Source organism: Giraffa tippelskirchi, chromosome 6 (assembly GCF_054371585.1).
Source record: "Giraffa tippelskirchi isolate mGirTip1 chromosome 6, T2T-mGirTip1v1.2.pri, whole genome shotgun sequence".
NCBI lineage: Eukaryota > Metazoa > Chordata > Mammalia > Artiodactyla > Giraffidae > Giraffa > Giraffa tippelskirchi.
In genome coordinates this window covers 108,160,310-108,182,554 of record NC_137280.1, presented here as the reverse complement: position 1 = coordinate 108,182,554, position 22,245 = coordinate 108,160,310, and the positions used below count along the sequence as shown (strand labels likewise).

The following is a 22,245-nucleotide window of genomic DNA, read 5'->3' as shown; positions in this document are numbered from 1 at the left end:
TTATCAATTGTAAAAATACAGCTGTTGTTGTTCAGTTGCTCAGTCATATCTGACTCTGTGACCCCAAGGACTACAGCACTCCAGGCTTCCCTATCCTTCACTATCTCCCGGAGTTTGCTCAAACTCATGTCCATTGAGTCAGTGATGCCATCCAACCATCTCGTCCTTTTTTGCCCCCTTTTCCTCCTTCCCTCAGTCTTTGCCAGCATCAGGGTCTTTTCCAGTGAAGTTGGCTCTTTGCATCAGGTGGTCAGAGTATGGGAGCTTCAACTTCAGCATCAGTCCTTCCAATGAATATTCAAGGTTGATTTCCTTTAGGATTGACTGGTTTGATCTCCTTGCTATCCAAGGGACTCTCAGGAGTCTACTCCAGCACCACAGTTCAAAAGCATCAATTCTTTGGCACTCAGCCTAGAAAGAGTAAGGGTGATGGGAAACTATTTTGTATACAAGGTAAGGGAAGAAAATGGGATGTATATTTTTCATATAAAGGGTATGCAAGGAATAAAGAATGCATTTTTGTCAAGGAAAAGAGGGTAGTGTTATCTAAAGTAAAATGACTCATTGTTCTAGAATAAGAAAGCAAAAGAGTATGACAAAACTCACATGGATATAGAAACTTGGAGAATATGATATAGATTTAGTGTTAGCAAACTGGCCCACAGGCCAAATCCGGTCCACCCTGGGTTTTTGTAGACAGAATTTTATTGGAATAGAGCCACACACTCATTGGCTACTTACTGTCTATGGCTGGTTTCACAGTGGAATGGCAGAATTAAGTAGTCATGATGGAGAAGAAATGACCTGCAACACCTGAAATTTTTACCAGGTAGCTGTTTACAGAAAAGTTGGATGACTCTTCATCCAGACTCCACAAGAGCCAAATCACGACAGACACAAAAGCATTTCAATTCATTAATTTTAGGGATAAATTCTTATTTCCAGTTTCATTGGTAATCCATTAATAGCTTTACAAGAAATTTCAGGTTTTAAGTGATACTTAGAGACTTCAGTTTTACATACTACATACATGTTTAGGAAGCTATAGCTTTTTCAGGACAATACAGCTGTTTATGAAGTTTGTGAATTCAATATGTTATGTCCCTGTCCTCAAAAGAAGGGCATTTTTTCTAGGTTACCAGGCCCATAAAGTTCAGAAAGATCCCTGTAAAAGGGATATGGTTTTACCAATATCCAAACATACTGGTTGGATTATAGTAATTTATTTCAAAGTTTTTTGAATTTTCTTTTTTTTCAAGTGAGGTGGTATAGTTGGAGGAAGAGACTATACTGTGTGTGGTTTTCAATAAATTTACCTCAACTATTAACGTTTATGGTACATATTGTATTAGCACACGTATTCCTTAATGGGGACACTATAATCAAAGCTTTCTTGTGGTTTTACCACTGCCCATTTACTACTGCTTTCAGAAGGCACCACTAGATTTTCCTTTTAGGAGACTGGGAAATTTTGGCTTCATTTTCCTCAGGGCTTATCAGGAAGAACCTGTGGAACTCTTCACTTCAGCAGTATTTTTCAACTAAGGTTATGCCCTGCTTGTCTCCCCACCAAACATGCACTTGGGCCAGCTTCCCTGGTTTTGTTCTTTTTTTTCCCCACTAATCTCTCAGTTGGAGCCCTTATGCTTTCAAAACAAACTGCCTGCGACCCTGGCTCTAACCTCAAGGGGCTGACAGTCGTTTTCTTTATTTTACAAGACAAAGGATAGTTAAAAATACAAGGTTGCAACTGATACACAGTCAGTTGAAAACACCAGTCAGTAATTCATATGGACAGAGGGATCAATTTATAAAAGACTTCATAAAGGAGATGAGATTTAAGAGTAAAAGCCAGTTGCTTGAATTTCAACATTCTTTGACTGGAAGTTGATAGTAATAAAACTGAGGAGTTTTGTAACTTTTAGCTTTAAATTTCTTGTGCTGCATAATCTATTTGTTTCTTTGTTTACTATTTTATTCTGTTGTGTTCATGTCCTGTGTTGTCTAGCTGTGTCATCTGCATTCTGAAATAATACCCTTGAGGCTAAAAATCTTAGTTATGAAACTTATTTTCACATGATACTACATAAAAATATCCATGTGATAAATTGATGTGTAAAAACCATGAAAAGGCATGCAAATGTCTATATTTCATATGTTCAGAAGAGGCTATTAAACCTATTGTGTTATTTAGCATAAGTTAAACCATTGTGATATACAGACCCAAATCGTGTGTGGGCTCAAACACACTAAAATTTTATTTGCAACACAATCTAGGACTGGTGTCCCTAGTTGACTGTAAGTTTTTCTACACTTGTCTTTCAAGGGCTAGGGTTTTTTCCATCATGGGCCTTCACCATCTCCTTGGTGATCATCATTTTCTGCATCAAATAGAAGCATGGTGAAAAAAGTAAGAAGGGCTACTACTTGTAAGTCTTGCAAAGCAATTGTACTTTCCACTTCCACTCACATTCTATTGACTAGAATTATGCCACACAAGCAAATTTATCTACAAGAAAGGCTGTGAATATCTTTAATTGGATATTCAAGAAGAGATGATGAATTTGTACTAAGCAGGTAAGTGTTTTTCCCTTAGCCACCATCAATGCACTTAATTTTTCAAGTCTAAATCTCTGCACTTATTGACACTATTATCTCTGAGAAATACCTGTACTCTAGCTACTGCTGAGACAGAATAAGCTTGTGTTGACAGCCATGTAATAGCTTTCAAAACCTCAACTGAAAGAAATACTATTTGTGGAGGATGTTGTGTAATCATTCTATTCCTCTAGGGCAGTGCTTCTTAATCATGGGTGATTTTGCCTTCCTCCACAGGGAACATTTGGCAATATTTAGGTACATTTTAGGTTGTCACAATTGGGAGAGGGAAGCTGCTGGCATCTAGTGGGTTGAGGCCAGAAATGCTGATAAACAACATCTAGTGCATAGCTCTTCCCAGCAAATAAATACCAAGCTCAATGTGTTAATAGTACTAAAGTTGAGAAGCCCTGCTTTATATATTCTAGGCTCTTCACTCAAAGTGAAGCTATGCCATTAGAAATGTATAAGTCATCTTATAACAGTGTATTAGTACATTGTATATACGCTGCCATATTGATTACTCCATGATTTACTCCAGGGCTTCCCAGGTGGTGCTAGTGGTAAAGAACCCACCTGCTAGCGCAGGGGATATAAAGACGTGGGTTCAATCCCTAGGTCAGGAAGGTACCCTGGAGGAAGGCATGGCAACCCACTCCAGTACTCTTGCCTGGAGAATCCCATAAACAGAGGAGCCTGGCAGGTTACAGGCCACAGGATTGCAACGAGTCGGACACGACTGAAGTGACTTAGTAGAGCACATGGTTTCTATGCCGATATGATACCTTTGGACTATATTGGCAGATGTAGCAAGAAATTATGCAGTTTATCTGTATATTTATTATAAAGGAGGTATATTGTATAGGGTTAATTCTTTGATGAGTTGTAGTAAAGATCTCTCTTTATATGAGTATCAAAAATAAAATCAGAGACGTGAATTTCTTCTGCTTTTATGTCCTGGCTGTTGTATATAGTGCTTCAGTGAACATTGGGGTACATGAATCTTTTCAAATTGCTGTTTTTTCCATATATAAGCCCAGGAGTGGGATTGAAGAATAATATTTTAATTCTGTTTTTGTTTTTTTGATGAACCTCCATACTGTTGAAAATAATTCTTAAAGCAATGTGGGTTAAAAAGTAAGTGAATGAATTAAATAGTAATGATAAAGAGACATTGTCACAGAATTTATACTTCCTACTAAATAGTGTTCAGTGCAGAAGCATTCAAATTAACTTGTCTAATGTTGCATGATATATAGCAGGATCAGGAAATGAGAAAAAATAAATCAAGTCAACATATGATTTTACTTTGGACCTAGCTAAAGTGGTAAATCGAAATCTGGATTATATATATCTGGTTGGTTGGGGATGGATTTCCTAGTTATGTGAAATATAGTAATATATACCCCAAAAGGAAGCAGAGACAATACCCATTATTCCCAACTACTCTCTTTTTCTGCTTTTATTGAGTGAAACATCTAAGCTTTAATCAAATCAATATTTACTTTAATCATCATTCTCTTTAGAATATGCTAAATTAGGGTTAAATATCTTTTTAAACATATACTCTTGCATCACTGTAATTATCAGATAATGTTTCAATATTCTCCAGAGTAGCTGATTTTCATTCTTTCCTCCAACATTGCATAGACTCGTGTAACCTAATGAATTATTGAATGTATGTATGGCTACACAAATACAAATATTTTAAGCTCTTCATGATTTGCTGTGCAGTTTAAATCCAAGTGCTATTTTCAAAATGTTCTAGGTTTTATTTAAAAAACACAAGCTGTCCTCTGGAATATTTATATACATTTTAAACTAAAATTCACAGACTGGCAGGCTGTTTTCTTTGGCCTGCATAGACACTTTAATTTTTAAAATACTTTTAAAATTATTTGATATCTTTTAAAAATTGGCATATTTCTGGCAGGATAATCAGCCATGTTAGGGTTCTTTTATCCAGATGGCATCAATCACCCGAAGATCAATTTTAACCTGAACTCTTTCCATTTAACCACAGACTCTGCCAAGTTTACTTATTTCATTACCTTATTGGACCCTGTAATTACCTCTTCTTAATGACTCACTCCCTAGCCCGTGGCCACAAATTTAAAAAAAAAGTAGATAAATTTTGAGTATTTGGTTTTTATTCATGGTTATTGGATGTAACAATGCGGTACTGAGTCTGGTAACATGTGATTGCAAAAGTAAAGATGATCTGGATACTGTGTCATTATTTCATCTGGCCTTCATGTGAGGACCAATGAGTGCTAGTAGCCATGTACAGCTTTGTTTCTATTTCAGATTTGTCTGCTCTCAACATAGTGTTCAGCCTGGGTATCATGTGCTTAGCTCACCAAGCTATCTCAGAAAAGCATCTTTCTGACTGCAAATGACAGATTCTCCTTCCTTCTCTACCTTTCACTCTCAGAATTAACATCCACCAAATGAAGGTGAAGCTCTAGAGCTTATGGATGGCCTCTGATCATGAACCTTGTCACCCTTTGGTAGGAATTTTAGAAAGCATCATGGAAAATCAGTCTAGATGCCTCAGAGAAGAATTCACAGCTATTGAAAAGGATGAAGTTAGGGATTTTAGATTGATGAGAACTTTATGATCAAATCTGTTGACAGATTGTAAAATAAGATCATGATGGCACTTGACTTGATATCCTATACACATATTCAGGAAAAATAGCACTTTAAAAGAGTACATAACACGCAAGATTGCAAAAAGTAAAGTTAGTTATTTAAAAAATTGATGGCTGTTTATAATGAAATCCAGAGGAAATGCTTAAAAATCGTGTCATAATGACCCATGTGCTCTGATGTGTGAGCCAAAAATTAGGCTCTCACATTCTCAAAGGCAATCAAAAAAAGAGAAACCTGCCCAGGGATGTAACCCAGAGCCTCTAAAAGATATAAACAAAGTGATTGCTCAAAAAACTCATATTTGTTGTTTTAAGAATACAGGGAATTTATCCCAGTGGTCTATATAAACAAAATGTGTTGCAATGAATGTAAGGAAAGAAGCAATGACTACTGGCAGAAGAAGGGCCTGCATTGTCCCAGCCTTGAACTGGGCTTTCACCCCTGGATGCATCACCCTCCCATGGGCTCCAGAGGAGAGCTGGCCTCAGGTACCTTCTCTCCAGCTTCCTGGCTAGTGCCACCTCCCCTGCTGGTGGAGTTATCGGCTACCCCTCGTTATGCATTCTCCTGGTCAGTGCTGACCCCAGCAGAGAGCTGAGCAAAAGAGATTCCTCACACTTTGCTTCCTCACCCTAGGATACTCCAAGGCTTATGGTTTTTCTACAAGTTTCCAGAGGGGGCCACAGAGAGGGGACCTGACAACAAAGAGATTAGATTTCCCCTTAAAAACTCCATATGGTATATTTACGTATTCATTTCATGGTATCATTTCTTATTCTGACTTTCAGCATGAGCTAGTGCCATAGCATCAAAATGAAGTTAGATTAGTAATGCTTCCAGTGGCTGAGAGAAGGATAGTTTTGCCCTTCTGATGATCTGAATAGGTACAATGTGAAACATTTCAAGCTGTCTACTTTCAAGGTGATTTCTCCCAACTGACCCTGGGATAAGATGGGGTGACAGGTGACTGAAAAGCAGCTTTCTGTTGAGTAAAAGCACACACCCTTCGATTGACTATTGGCTGGAGTTGAGGTCAGTGATCCCTTGTTTAAGTGGGAGACCAAGAAAACTGTGCTAAAGACCAAGGTCAACTCTACACAGAGGAGGAAAGGATAGGGTCAGTATTCTCTTCAAGAATTGTATAGAGTCTGCTTGTATGCATAGGTGAAATTATGATAAAAGTTCTATGCCATAAAGCTTAGCCAGGAATGATTTCAGTTTTCAAAAAAACATCAAGGTTGTTATAGTCATACATCTTCCTCCATAATAATAATACTGCCAACAAAATTCATATTAAATATTGATATTTCTATATTTTAATATTAGAAAGCATCTACTAGAAATAATTGGTTAACTTTTGGAATAGCTCATCTGTGTTCTTTCTTTATGAAATAATTACCTGGCAGGATTGTCTGTCTAAGACGTTTCTGGGTTAAGACAATAATACAATATCATTTGTTAATAAATAATGTTTATGTTCTTTTCCTTTGATAATGGGGTGAACAGCTTATACTTAGACTATCTAAAATGGTATATTAAATTATGGAAAGAAAAAAATGAAAAGTAGAGAGACTCATTAATGAGATTTAGAAGTATTGTAGGCCATTCAAAATTCTTTTTAAAAGCTATTATAATACAATTATAAAGTTACTACTCACTCCCCATAAGAGAAATAGAGGAAATATTATACCCATTGGAAAGTGCTTGCTAAATATACAGAACTTAATATCTTAACTTTTTGGTTATTTTGAAGGGCATAAAAATCTTATTGGAACTGATTTTTTACTTAAAGTGTTATTTGTTTAGTCAGCTTGCTCACTTCTGAGGTCATAGTCCTAATGATCTTGAATGCTCTTTTGATTCCATCTGACAAATTTTTCATGTTCTTCAGGATTCAAGATACTATGCCAGATGCTGAACACAATGGATATGTTATGATCTTAATTGAGTCTTCCCTTTTAGCAAACAAAATAAATCTGTATTGCATGGTGACTCATAGAATAGCCCTCTCATCAGACTACCTGGTTTCACTTCTGACCACTTCCATTTAGCTGTTTGACTTTGGAAAATTAGTTTAAAATCTCTTCGGGTTTCAATGTCCTCATCAAAAATAAGAAGATAATAATAATGTACTTCTCTTAAGCAATAATCCCTGTAAGTGAAAGTGAAAGTTGCTCAGTCGTGTCCAACTCTTTGCGACCCTATGGACTATGCAGTCCATGGAATTCTTCAGGCCAGAATACTGCAGTGGATAGCCATTCCCTTCTCCAGGGGATTTTCCCAACCCAGAGACTGAATCTTGGTCTCCTGCATTGCAGTGGGTTCTTTACCAGCTAAATCACCAGGGAAGCCCAATCCCTGTAAAGCCTCAGTAAACTTCAACTGTTGGTCATTTATTATTACTATTATTGTTATTGCTGACCTTTTACAACTAGCTTTCCATACTTTGGTGTGTGTTTACAATACATAATTGTTATGCAGTATAACATTTAAAAAACAAATAATTAACAACCAAGCATTCAATCAGTGGGGATGTCTTGAGTCTCCTGGGGAAAAACAGCTGACTGTCTCATAAGACCCATTCTGTGGTATTGCCTTGGTGAATACGTCATAATTTGGGGTCTAGCTCAAAACACATGTGTGTCTGCAAACTGAACACTTTCCCAGAGTTCTGGTCATGTCAACCAAGTTCTCAAGAACTATGAAAAAAAGCAAATGCCACTCTAAATTACACAATGGGAAATATAACTATCATATAGTCTAAAATACTGGGCTTTGCTTGGCCAACATATCACTTAATGGGAAATCACATCTAATAATGCTCCAAGCTTAAGTGAAAACGGTATCTGAAAATATGGGCATTTTATGATTACAAATTTAAATATCTTCTAGTTTAAAAGAAAAATCGTTTTGCCAATGGGATGGAAATAATCATGTCCACTATCTAAAATGCCCTTTTTTTACATTATGATTAAATTGACATTGCCATTATATGCTCACTCAGCTTCTTCTAACATTACGTAGCTAATCATCTCTCTCCTTGCTTCCCACCCCAAAGCATATAGTCCTTTAAGACTTGTTCGTGTATCAGTTAGGTTATAAATAGAAACTCTCAGTTCTGTCACTTTAATAGGAATTGGGATTTATCACTTAAATTATTTGGTATGATTTCTAAAGTTAATAATATTTCAAATTGAGTCCTGCTCATGCTATCATTTAGTACTTTGCATAGAGGAGCAATGTTGGTTATAGATGGTAGGTACTCAAAGAGAGAAAAACCAAAACAAAACAGTGAGCACTGCCATTATATTGCCATTCAATTTGGAGGTAAGAAAAAATGTTTTAATGGTATATAAGAAAAAAAGTCAAATGACTCTTTGAAGTTATTAGCAATGCAGCCTAGATTTTCATTATTTTATAACACAGTTGTTTTCTTACTGCTTTCAGAGAAAATAGGAGAATGTTTCTGAAAAAGCAATTTCAAAGAAAGATATATTAAAATATAAATATTATGAACTTTCACATTGCTGTGCCTGAAAAATACTTATGTTTTAAAGTGAAGTCTCCAGAATGAATTAGGTTTGATGGTTTTACTTTTGCATGTTAGATGAGGAAAAACTCTCTTGTGTGTTTGATTATATGATGATTTGTATGTGTTTGATTAAATACACATACTCACATACACCTATTAAAATATACCAAATATATACACAGACTTTGTGAATCAATTTTCTGCTTTCATTTTAAAAATGCTTTTATTTTATAGACCAATTGGTTGATCATATTGCATAGAATTTCTGTAATTTCGAGATCGGTCACATGTTGCCATATTAGGAGAGAAGTCCCATATTAGAATCTTCAAATGAAATTGACTATTGTCTATTCACAATGCTTAGTTTTACTCGCAGCTGGAAAAAGCAACCTACCACCTGGCAAGACCTTAATGTATACTTAGACTCTACTGATCCTCTATAGTATCCTATATTTTTCTCCACATTTCTTTTACAGTTTAAGTAGTTAAAAGATTGATTCTTAAATTGCAACCTGTATCTGGCAAGTGAAATATATTAAGCCATTAGTAACTATAAATATTACATGAATTAATTTCTTGGAATATATTCAAGTTTTTACTGCAGATTGACAGTTTAGATTATATCTCTTGACAGGTTTTGATAAGGTATTGATAAATATCCTTAATATTTATCTCATATGAAAAATAAGGCACCAAAAAAGGACACTGGACATTTCATAACAGGTAGATGCCAAGAAATAGTATATCATCTCAATCATAATTTTTATTATATATTAATAGGTAATTTTTATTAGAGTGTTTTATGTGTCATGAACCCTTCTAAGCATTTTTGTGTGTATTATTTAATTTTTCCAATAATGCTATAATAAAAATTATGCTCCTCTCCTTGTTTATACATAATAATCAAAGGCACAGAGAGGTTCTGCAATTTGCCCAAGGTAACCTAGCTACTAGATGACAGAATACTGATTAGGGACACACAAAGTCTGGCTTGTGAAACCACATTCTTATCTTTGCTAATACCTGAGCCAGGCACTGTACTAATTGCACTAACTGTACCATACGAATTGTACTGTACTTGTATTAGAATTGTGCTGATTTCATGGGCTTCCCTGATAGCTCAGTTGGTAAAGAATCTGCCTGTAGTGCAGGAATCCCCTGTTCGATTCCTGGGTCAGGAAGATCCCCTGGAGAAGGGAAAGGCTACCCACTCCAGTATTCTTGGGCTTCTCTTGCGGCTTAGCTGGTAAAGAATCCACCTGCAATGCAGGAGACCTGGGTTCAATCCCTGGGTTGGGAAGATCCCCTGGAGAAGGGAAAGGCTACCCTCTCTAGTACTCTGGCCTGGAGAATTCCATGGACTGTGTAGTCTTCGCAAAAAGTTGAACACGACAGAACGACTTTCACTTTCACTTTCAAGGTGTTAAATTCTTGCCCTTTCATTTTTATCTATATGCCCCAGGGAAAATCATTAATTTTAATTCTCTTCAGCGTTTTGTGTTGCTTTTTTTTTTTTTCCCTGTGGATGAAGGACTGGTACTTCATTCTTCCTAAGAATCCTTCCATTTCTGATTTTCTGCTTCTATGCTAGTGATAAAATAAAACAATTGTTTCTGTTTTCATGTCTAACTTTTCTTTTGCCTATATCTGACTTTTCAGCTCTTTTTTTCCAGTCTTCATATATGATAAACTTTATATTCTGGTTTTGGAAAATAATGGTTTGTGTGTCAATTTCTATGGTATCAAACCACTTGCTCACCTTAGATTTATGTCATTTAAAGTAAATCAGCTGGCAAAAGTATTATCTTATATAGAACATGAAAGCAATTTCTAGATTGAAACTTCTACAATTTGGTTTAAAATTTAAGGGTCACCTATATACTTGGATCTGACAAGAAGTAGTTGTTTTTTAACTGCAAAATGTGATATAGAGCAAGCATCTGAAAGAGTTTAATGTTTTTCATGCTACACAGTAAATTCCCAATGGCTGCTAAGTCTAAATATAATCACAGGGCCTAGTGAAGTGTATCCACAGGAGATCTAGGTGGATTTTGACCCCAGTTTTCCAATACAGTTCTCAAGCTGCTGCTTACTGCAGATTTAGTCCAGGGCACTAATAGGGAATAAAAAAGAAAAACACCAGAGACAAATAGATCTCCCAGTAAACATTATCTCATATCCGACTTCATTAGAAGAAAACATTTCTATATTTCTTAAAGTAGTGAAAACAAATGGAGAGGAAACATTTTTAAAATATTTATTTTCATACACACCCACACTTGAGAGTTATGAGTTCTTACACAGTTATTTTCTTTACAAATAATGTTTTCTGATTTTGCTGAATGTTAGATGTATGGCCCATTTGTTCAAATGAATAGCAAATGACAATTATTGAGTTCTAGGTAAAGTACTAAGTTTAATTTGTAAGCAAACAGGACTCTTTCTTAAAGAGACAGCCAATGCCTTCTAGGATATTTATCATAATTTAGTTGAAAAGAAGTGAGAATGGGAAAAGTTTTAAAGTATTCCTTTAAGGTTATAAACTGTTAACAACCATACGTGGGATGTCATAAAGCAGTGGAGCAAATAGGGAATGTTTTATAATGGATGATGTATTTAAATTGATACTAAAGAATTTAAAAGATATAAATAGGAACAATCAGTTTGATAGATAGATCATAAGGAGTCATTTTTAGTTACTGTTCATTCATAAAATTAAGAATCTTTGTCATCAGACCCAGCAAAGTAACTGATGCTTTCTCAACTCTTCACAATTTGTTTATCAGATCATAATCCAGCAAAATGCACCATTCACTTTCCTCTATATTCATTGCACAGGCATTTCCTAAGATTTCTGTGTTCATAGTACTCCCCAGGAGCACAGAGGAGCAAGTATGCAAACAATCATAGCAACTTGATGAGTTCAAATGGATGGATGCATAAAGTGTTCCTGAAGAACAGACAAAGGAGAATGTGAATAATGTAAAAAAAAAAAAAAAAAAAGAATTTCTGTTGTCTTTTAGGATGAAAATGAAATTTTCAGGCAAAGGAGAATATATCACAGCAAACTCTGGACAATTCTTAAGGAGATGGGAATACCAGACCTCCTGATCTGCCTCTTGAGAAATCTGTATGCAGGTCAGGAAGCAACAGTTAGAACTGGACATGGAACAACAGACTGGTTCCAAATCAGGAAAGGAGTACATCAAGGCTATATATCGTCACCCTGCTTATTTAACTTACATGCAGAGCACATCATGAGAAACACTGGGCTGGATGGAGCACAAGCTGGAATCACGATTGCTGGGATAAATATCAATAACCTCAGATATGCAGATGACACTACCCTTATGGCAGAAAGCGAAGAAGAACTGAAACTCCAATACTTTGGCCACCTGATGCGAAGAAACGACTCATTTGAAAAGACCCTGATGCTGGGAAAGATTGAAGGTGGGAGGAGAAAGGGCCGACAGAGGGTGACATGGTTGGATGGTATCACCAACGCAATGGACATGAATTTGAGTAGGCTCCGGGAGTTGATGATGGACAGGGTAGCCTGGCATGCTGCTGTCCTTGGGGTCCCAAAGAGTTGGACACGACTGAGTGAGTGAACTTAACTGATATTCAATACATTAAATTTTATATATTTATTGAGTGTTAATTACTTATTTTTTCATTTTTCTATATAAAATACTTTACTTCACTCCTCCCAAATATCAGTTTAGAATGCATTCCTTTCACTTTAGCTATTTCCTTATTATTTCATAATTTTCACTTACCAAACTGACTACATGGAAATGTAGTTGAGTGAGTTTCCTTTAATAATAAGTATTTCTTTATCTGCTTTTCTTCAAAATTGTTTCTTTTTTTTTTTTCTCTGCTAGCTGTTGTCATTTCAGTAAGCTTCTCTTGCCTGTTTAAAAGAAACATTACCTCTGTTCTGCTTGTTTTTAAGAATATAATTTACATTTTTATTAAAATCCTTACCTACCAGTCACTGTAATTTTTCACATGTGGATGCATATCTTAATCCATATGCTGGCAGGAAAATCACCTTTCTCATCAAAGGCCTAGGTTCCCCGCATTTCCAGGTTTTTAATTTGAAGATGTCTTTTAAAAATTATGTTTACAGAGTATTGTTTTATTCGCAAGCTCATCTACTTCTCTCACTGCCTTATTCATTTATTATTTAGCACTGGCCTCTTTGCAAGGGTTGTTGCAGCTTTGTCTTGGTATTATGTTCTGTGAGAAGACATTTTTTGCCTTCATGTTTGAATAGCTCTTTATCATCTCAACTCATATTTATTCTTTTGCCTTTTGCCTCCCATTTGTCTTCTCCTTACAAAGCTTCTTTCCTTTAATAATAAATGTATAGTTTATGATCCTGGAGAATATAGTGATGCATTTTATGAATGAAAAGTGAATGGGAATGAAGTAAGTTCTGATCTGGTTTATGGTTACAATCTTTTGTCTTTCTTACAGTGTTTAAGATGTTCCTCATTACTGAAGTGACTTAACAGCAGCAGCAGCATTACTTAATTTTTCTTGTCTTTTCCATATATAACCTAAAAAAGCTTACATATTATTTCACATTACTCTCTATATATTTAAGACAGAAACCCTAGTTTGAAACACCCATTATTAGACTTTGTAAAGAAGGACATAGACATTAGATAGGGTGAGATAGTAATACTATGTTAAAAAAAAAAAAAAAATTAACCAGGGGCTGAAGCCCTTGCAAAGAAATAAATGAGCCAAATGGGACTGTTACTATTTGGGTTGTGTAGCTTCTATTCCCATTACCTATCATTTTGAAGTTGGCAGTGGTGGTGTTTTCATCATTTTTGGCTGTACCTAACCATTTGTTTTCTCTTCCATGGTGTGTCTTCTCCGATCATCCTAGATCCTTTCTTTTACTCTTCAGTGTCTATAGATATCACCAGTCCCTGATGTGCTAGTCCACTAAGTTATCGCCGCTGAAAGCCCCATTTCAGTCAGAGAAAGATGCCAGGGCTGAGGGGCCAAGCTGGGAGCTATTCTGGGTGTGTGACACTTGCAGTGTTTGAATGATAGAGAGTATAATTCTGAAAGGGATGGGAACAATAGCTGGGTTAACTGAGAAGAATTCTAATAGAGAGTCTGAGGAGAGAAATGATTCTCTAGACTACTCTTTGGCAATAATAGCATGTTACATTCTCAGATATGTGTGCTGCTGCTGCTGCTGCTGCTGCTAAGTCACTTCAGTCGTGTCCGACTCTGTGCGACCCCATAGACAGCAGCCCACCAGGCTCCCCCGTCCCTGGGATTCTCCAGGCAAGAACACTGGAGTGGGCTGCCATTTCCTGCTCCATAGATATATGTGAGAAGATCGTATTTCCATAACAGATACACCCCCTCACCAGAAATATTGCTTTCATTTCCAGGAAGCATTGTATTCTGTTACTCCATCAAAATGACTGTTTTCATAATTTTAAAACCTACCTATGATGTATGAGAAGATATATAACATCATATATTTTGCCTTTTTTTTTTTCTTTCAGTTAGATGGGTTTGACTTTCTTCTTGCTTTGTAGCTATTTAATCCAGATGGTAATCATGGAGATGACCTCACTTAATAGTTCTTCAGTTGTACAATTGTGAATTACTTGTTTTTGTTTAGTTACTAAATCTTGTCTGACTCTTTGTGACTCCATGGACTGTAGCTTGCCAGGCTCCTCTGTCCATGGAATTTCCCAGGCAAGAATACTGGAGTGAGTTGTCATTTCCTTCCTCAGGGTATCTTCCAAACCCTGGGGGGGAACCCACGTCTCCTGTATTGCAGGCGGATTTTTTACCACTGAGCCATGAGGGAAGCCCATATAGAAACCATGTGTGTGTGTGTGTGTGTGTGTGTGTTAGTCACTCTGTCATGTCTGACTTTTGCGGCCCCGTGGACTTTAAAGCTCACCAGGCTCCTCCGTCCATGGAATTCTCCATGAAGAATACTGGAGTGGATTGCCATTTCCTTCTCCAGTGGATCTTCTTGACCCAGGGATTGAACCCGGGTCTCCTGCTTTACAGGTGGATTCTTTCACAGTTGCCATCTTTCTAGTTGCCTGACTGAGGAAAGACAAAATTCAGGAAGGAGTACAAATATTTTGGTAAGCATTAAGAAAAAGTAAAAACACACAATTCAGAAACATGTACATATGAACCAAATAATTTCTACCATTTGTTGGAAATAATATTCAATCAATATATGCTGAAAGCTTGTTCACAGTAAAGTGAAGTAAAGTGAAAGTGGCTCAGTTGTGTCTGACTCTTTACGACCCCATGGACTGTCCATGGAATTCTCCAGGCCAGAATACTGGAGTGGGTAGCCTTTCCCTTGTCCAGATCTTCCCAAACCATGGATCAAACCCAGGTGTCCTGCATTGCAGGTGGATTCTTTACCAGCTGAGCCGCAAGGGAAACCCTTATTCACAGCAACCCTGTTAAATTCACAGTAACCCTGTTAAATTTGTTTTCAAATCTCTTTGATTCATAGAAATACAAACTGAAGGACATAGATTAATTTATTCACCAACTTTCCATTATCAAGGGATGAAGTCAGTTTGAAAGATAGATCTGGACTCAGAGCATGAACTGTTTCCCATGTATCATGCTGTCTCTGAATTCCAGTTCCAAAATTCTCATATTGTATGTTGAATCACAGTTTTAAGATTCCACCTTTCCCTTTATAAATTCTAAGTTCCTTTACTGCAGAAAGCATATTATAATAACTTCTCAGAAAGTAGATATTCATAAGTATTTGCTGAATTAATGGTAGAATATATGAAATAAACTTTCATAAAAATACACACACACAGCCACAGCACATACATACTATTATTCTCTTATTGGTAAAAACTAATTTAATCACGAACCCTTCCAAAGAAAAAACACCAGCCTAAGTTTGTCACGATCTACAGAATTGTCTTTATAATTTTGGAACTTATTTTTTTCAAAAATTAATGTTTCTTTTGCTATTCAGTTAATTTTTGACTCAGCATTTTTTATAGCTGTCTTCATTTATTTTCTTATCAATATTGAGTAATTATTTGATCATATAATGATAGAAAATAATGTCCAATATATATGTTGTAATAAGTAATATTGAAATCAAAACTCAGTAAGTGAAAAGACTAGGTTTTTTGTGTGTGTACTTTTGCTGTTGTCTTTAATATGTTTTTTCCAGTAGCCAACGCATATTTAAATGATGGGTTTTCTTTATTTTCAGATCAAATGTATGATCAAAACATTCCCAAATGAAATATGAATGTTGACAGGAGATCAATAATTCTCATTTAAAAATAAATTATATAAATCAAGTGGAATGAGCCATTTCTTCTAACTAATGAAATAAAATGAGGTATTCTATTTTCTAGATGTCTGCTCTTATAAGTGTTAGATCTAAAGTAAAATAGTTGAGTACTTTGACTAAAAATTAGAAAATATTCATGGTAGTGCCACTTCTAACGTAGTATGTTGAAGCGTTGACTTGCCATATCCATTAAAAAATATGGAGTACTCTAGTGAATAACTTACCTAGTTCTTTCTGTTGGTTTGAAAAAATTCCTTAGGTAACAAAAAAGGAAAATCACATGCTTCAGTTCACTCCTTTAAATTCGATCTAAACTTACAACTCTGTCTGCTTTTGAAAATGAGTTTTGTCTAATATTTTTCTCCTGAGTACAGCCGTAAAACAAAGTAGAAAAATACCCACATATTGTTCTTAGACAGATGCTGCTTTTTCCATAATTTCAAATGTTTCTGAAAAAAAAGCACATTAATAAAAAATAGAGTTCATATCTAAGGTGTTGTTTTTTTTCTTTTGAAGAAAAGAAATCCAGAATGTCTGCCAAGTTATTCCAATTCATATTTATTTAACATCTATTTCTGCCCTCTGTTCCAGATATACCAAAAAAAAGAAAAAAATGTTTACCACCTTTTCCTATAGGCAGTGTAAGTATTATCGGCGTGTGAGTCTCCAAAGATAGCTCAGAATTAGGAGGAAGAAAAAAAAAACAAACTTATAAAAGCACTTTCCAAAATCACATCATAGAAATTTAGAATTAGTATGACTTATGGAATGCCTATCTTTCAAGTAAGGGAAAAAAAGAGAAAACCCATGCCGTCTGTCAAACAAAGAGCAACATGTCTAGGCTGGACCTCAATTCCTTCTTTTTGAAATTCAGATTTTCCCTTCTTTTCTCCTCTGTAGCTTCATCATTCTCCAAGATTTTGGAGTTTCTTCTGCCCTTTAATTATCTGTTGAGGTTGGGAAGATCCGCTGGAGAAGGGATAGGCTACCCACTCCAGTGTTCTAGGGCTTCCCTGGCTCAGCTGTAAAGAATCCGCCTGTGATGCAGGAGACCTGGGTTTGATCCCTGAGTTGGGAAGATCCCCTGGAGAAGGGAAAGGCTACCCACTCCAATATTCTGGCCTGGAGAATAACATGGACTGTATAGTCCATGGGGTCACAAAGAGTCAGACATGACTGAGCGGCTTTCACTTCACAACAAATTTTTGCCTAGCTCATTCTTCACCTTTCTCCGAGGGGACAAAAAAGGAAAAAAATAAAGAAAGCTTTTTAACTATTCTATTACAATTGTGGAAAAATAAGTAATGCATAACAAAATTCGACACATATGAAAATATTTTAAAATTTCCAGTTAGGTTAGAGATTCCGCATTGTTACCATGTCCTGGTTTATTTATTTATTTTTAAAGGTTAATGTGTGTTTGGGCCCATAAGGATGTGTGTTTTTGTATCAGAATCCTTCATTTATTCAGCTGTGTTTTGCAGATTTTTTGTTGTCTCTAGGTGGGGAAGTATATCTTGTGAAAACGCAGATTGTGCCTTTGTCCCTGAATGGTCAGACTTCAGCTTAATTGCATACATATGTAGTAATGCTTGGGCAAAGAATATTGTAAGGGGAGCAAAACTGAAGAAGCCTCTATCCTTTAGGAACTCACAGTCGCATGTGACAGCCTGCCTTTCCCCACCTGCAAACATAAAAATCAACTTCAGTGCAGAGTGGTTGAGTGTTTCGGAGGCAGTACCACATTGTTAACTAGATATCATGTATGTGTGTTTCTCTGTGTGTCAAGGGTTGTCTGAGAGATCTTCTAAAGAAATAAAAAGAGGGGATATTTGACACATAGTCTCAATAGTTTTGCTGCATTTCTGAATATTTTTCCCACTCTGTCTTGTCTGGTGAACTTCTTTGTGCTTAACAGAACTTGAGAATGAGACTGGAGATAAACCTGTAATGAGGCCATCCAAACTAAGGGAAAATTGAGTCAAGAGCTGAGTGAGAAAACTGAAGTTCTTAGACCGAAAAGAATTTGAAAATGTTTGCCCAAAGTGAAGGCAATAGAAGCAGCTGCCAAAATATGAAGTAGGGTGTCAGGTGTCGCAAGTAAGGGAAATGAGCAGAGAGGGCGTGAACTAGAGCAGACCCAGGTGAACTTAAGGAAGGACGCTTCCAGCGTCTGTGTTGCCTTTCAGATGTCTGGGCGCGTGGGGTTAGCTGGCCATGGTCAAAGGGCTGCCGTGGGATAGCCGTGAAATCTATGCCTCCAGAACTGTATGTACACTGTTCTTTTACACAGGTAAGAGAATCAGCTTCATGTTTAATACCTCAATTTAGCATGTTTTTAAAACAGAACTTAATAAATAAATGAAATTGATAATGTACCAAAGCAGATATACTTATGGTCGGCATATTTAATGTTTTATGAGAATAGCAGATTTGAAAAGGTAGGTTAATATAGATGAGTTTGGTGGGAGGGTGTGTGGGGTACAAAATGACAGAATGGTAAAACAAACAGAAGGAAAACATTTCAATAATTATGTAGTCCACTGGGAATTTGTAACGAAGGATCAGAGCTCTGGTGTAACAGATACTATCTGCAGAATCTGATAGAGGATGAAAATATTTCAACAAAGTTGAAATACAATGTTGGTGATCCATTGTTGAAATATAAGCTCACGCTTTTTAGTAATCACAGAAAGTATGTTAGTTTGATTTTCATTGTTGTAGGCTACCCATTGCCATGAAACAAAACTGTAACTCAGCTCCGTCCTTATCAGAGTCTTTTCTCTTTTGGAAGTATTGTTTTTTCATAAAGTGAAAGTAGCTGAGTCGTGTCCAGCTATTTGCGACCCCATGGACTATACAGTCCATGGAATTCTCCAGGCTAGAATATTGGAATAGGTAGCCTTTCCCTTCTCCGGGGGATCTTCCCAACCCAGAAATCGAACCCAGGTGCCCCACATTGCCGGTGATTTACCAGCTGAGACAGCAAGGAATCCCTGTTTTTTCATAAATACTGCATTATGCATGTGACTGATGAAGACTATTGCAGTTATTTTATTTTGCTTTATTTTTGTGCTGTCAGTGAAACAAACTTGGTTTACATTTGATGCCTTTTACTCAGTCCTGCAGATTTCAACTTATCCTAGTTACTGAGATAGTTTGCAACTTGCAATATGTTAGTGGTGTCTTACATAATTTGGAGTAGAAAGAGTAAAGTGATTAAAACGTATGCTTTGAAAAGAAACTGCTAGGTAAGTCAGCAATTCCCAAGGTAAATAGGTTATGCACACTTCTTGCTAAGTTATGGAAACATTTCTGGGTTCACAAATCATTTAAAAGCTGTGAGTGGGCAATAGTGCTTTGGTCTAAGGTGCATCTGGTAAGAGCACCTATAGGCTAGGGGCTCTGAAAGGCACAGTAGAGTTTTAGTACACCCTTCCTACCATGAGAAGATACCCTGGAAGAGTAAAGAGATGGCAAAGGGAAGATATTGGTGAAAACAGTTCAGAGACTGAGGGAAAATTTGTCATTGGTACAATATTTAGTGTTATCAGTCATGATAGGAACTACAGGGGAGAGGTCTCTTTGATGAGATTCTAGCATAGTCTTGTCATGTAAAACCACTCCTGGCCCCTTCTCCTTTCTTTTATCCCTGCTTCTTATCCTACTGTATAAGTCACAAATAGACAAGTACAGCCTAAACATAAGACACACATGTATATATAAAACAAATATGTTTGCATCCATGAGAGAGAGAAAGACAGAATCCTTTATCCTTTCTAAAAGGTCCATCAGGTTAAATGGCATTCATTTCGTCTATAAAACACACTAGTGCCCACAACACATTGATAACTCATGCCTTATAGCCCATTCTCCAGCATACCTGAGCACTTCCACTGTAGTAAGTGAGCTGTGTTTGTCCATATTTGTTTTTTCCTAAAAACTTGTATGCCTGGACGACTTGTAATTAAATGATACATTTAATTAAATGTAATGAAAGTAATTTTATATTTGCATACTCCAAATATTTGTATTCACAGACAAGTGTAGAATCAGCTTGCTATTTTTACCAGAAAGATATAGAATATCCTTATTGCACTCTGTTTATGATTCAGTGACATTTTCACAGCTTTTGTGTGTTGATTTTGGACTGAGGTAGTACTCTGCACTGGTGCCGAATTAAAACTTTGAGACAGAGTTTTGGGCAGAGTGGAAAGAAATACCTTTATTGCTTTGCCTGGCAGAGGAACATTTTGTGCCCTTTGCAAACTGTCCCAACCTGTGGGATTTGGTGAGGAGTTTTATAGCAGTGGTTCAAGGGCTTGGTTGCTGATAAGGATCAGAGTTTGTGCAGATACCAGTAGTCCTTGAATCTGGCCTCGGGTAATCTGATGAGCTTCTGTGTTTCCTTGAATCTAGCCTCAGGTGGTCTCCATATCTTCCCTGAAGATTTCTTCATTAGGTAGTTAGCATGGTCTATAGGTAATCTGATGAGCTTCTGTGTTTCCTTGAATCTAGCCTCAGGTGGTCTCTGTATCTTCCCTGAAGATTTCTTCATTAGGTAGTTAGCATGGTCTACATGTTGGGGGGTTTAGTTCTGCAGAAGAGCTCAAAGAAATTCTGTTGAGACTAAATCATGATCCTGTCCCAAGTCTGAACTATTCATTTTTGACTGCTCTCCCCTTGTCAGTGCACCGCTCTCCTTCCTTGATTAGCAACTGTTTGAACCTGCCCTTTGGAGCTCGGGGAAGGTCATGGAGGCTGAACAGAAAATCTCCTGCGTACAGAAGCCCCACAGGCTCCTGCTGGGTTTTAGTACTCATTTTTTACAGGTAGATTCTTTACTTCTTCATGATAATGTGTCTTGTTATTTCGCTTGCAGTACTTTTTTTCCCCTTGATTTTTACACTTTTTTAATACCCTCATCTTAGGATGAGGTAAAGAACATAATGGTGGGGTGATTGCTAATATGTAAAGTACAGAAAAATACAAGAAGCCTTAGCCTGGGTGGTGCTTCTGGTACTTTCTACTTGAGATATATAACACTGAGGGATGCAACCTTGCTGTTGGCCATCACTTCATTATTTTGTTCTTTGTCTAGAAAGCTCTATTCCATTTCTAATGGACTAAGTATCTAGATTCTTATTCGCTTCCATTTTCTGCTTCTGTGATCCCTTAATATACTAGAAATTTATATTTCAGTCTCCAGAATGTACTATCACAAGGTTCATCTTGTCTCTATTTGTACATAAATCCCCTACTTTGGGAACTAGATCACCAGTATAAAATATTTCCCATTAATGGTCTCTTCCTGGTATCATTTGCTACTTTATTTATTAACAAATATAAAAGGAAATAAAAAGGAGTAGAAACATCTTTATTTTGTTGCCCTGTTTGTAGGTGATTGGCAAAAGTTGATTCAGAGTCCGCTAACTCACCAGCTAACCCTCTCGTCTTTTGGTGGTGTTTTGTTTAACTCACTGATTAATATAATGCATAACACTTGTGTTTTTGTGTTGTATAGTATAGATTATGTCTTTTTTGCTATCTAAAAACTGTGTAATTCTAAGAATCAAAAATTAACTTTACAATTCTGCAAAACTGTTTACTATTGAATATCTGTATTGACAATATTTTTTATTTAAGTTCCTTATTATAGTTAAAGGGCAAAATAAACTACACTGTGTGACAGCTAAAAGTAAATTATATTATTAATATATAAGTATATGGTTGGTTGATGAATAAACATCACTGGGGCTTAAGATATATTATGACATAATATCTTTACTCTTTCTTAAGGAAGAAAGTGTTTTTAACTGATATGTAAGGAAGGTCAGTGCTATCAGTTGAGTATTGCCACATTAACTGGTGCTAATTCTTTACATTACACTTTTTGCTGGAACTTTGGTGGATGACCTAGACCAAGTAGTAATCCTCCTCAACTAGAAACATCAGCAGTGGTTTAATTCTTAACACAGAATAAATATTTAGATCATCCTTCTGTGAGTTGTTCAGTGATTTGGGGAGGGATTCAGAACCATCTAATCCAGAGTAAAATAATTGCAGTGATTTTTATGGCAATCTTGAGTTTAATTACTGATGTTCTTAAAAAAGGTTA

At 36.4% G+C, this 22,245-nt stretch overlaps 1 protein-coding gene across 2 annotated transcripts in view; it reads left to right on the top strand.

Moving 5' to 3' along the window:
- The window catches only part of LOC145509773 (uncharacterized), a 565,222-nt gene that overhangs the window by 57,964 nt on the left and 485,013 nt on the right, over positions 1 to 22,245 (top strand). Inside the window, exon 1 of one of the 2 annotated variants that reach the window (XM_081499062.1) lies at positions 18,339 to 18,420. The exons of the other annotated variant lie outside the window; for it this stretch is intronic. Coding sequence (XP_081355188.1) covers positions 18,382 to 18,420 — 39 coding nt within the window. The 5' untranslated portion in view covers positions 18,339 to 18,381. Of the gene's footprint in view, positions 1 to 18,338; positions 18,421 to 22,245 lie in introns of those variants that run through there. 2 annotated transcript variants of the gene reach the window in all.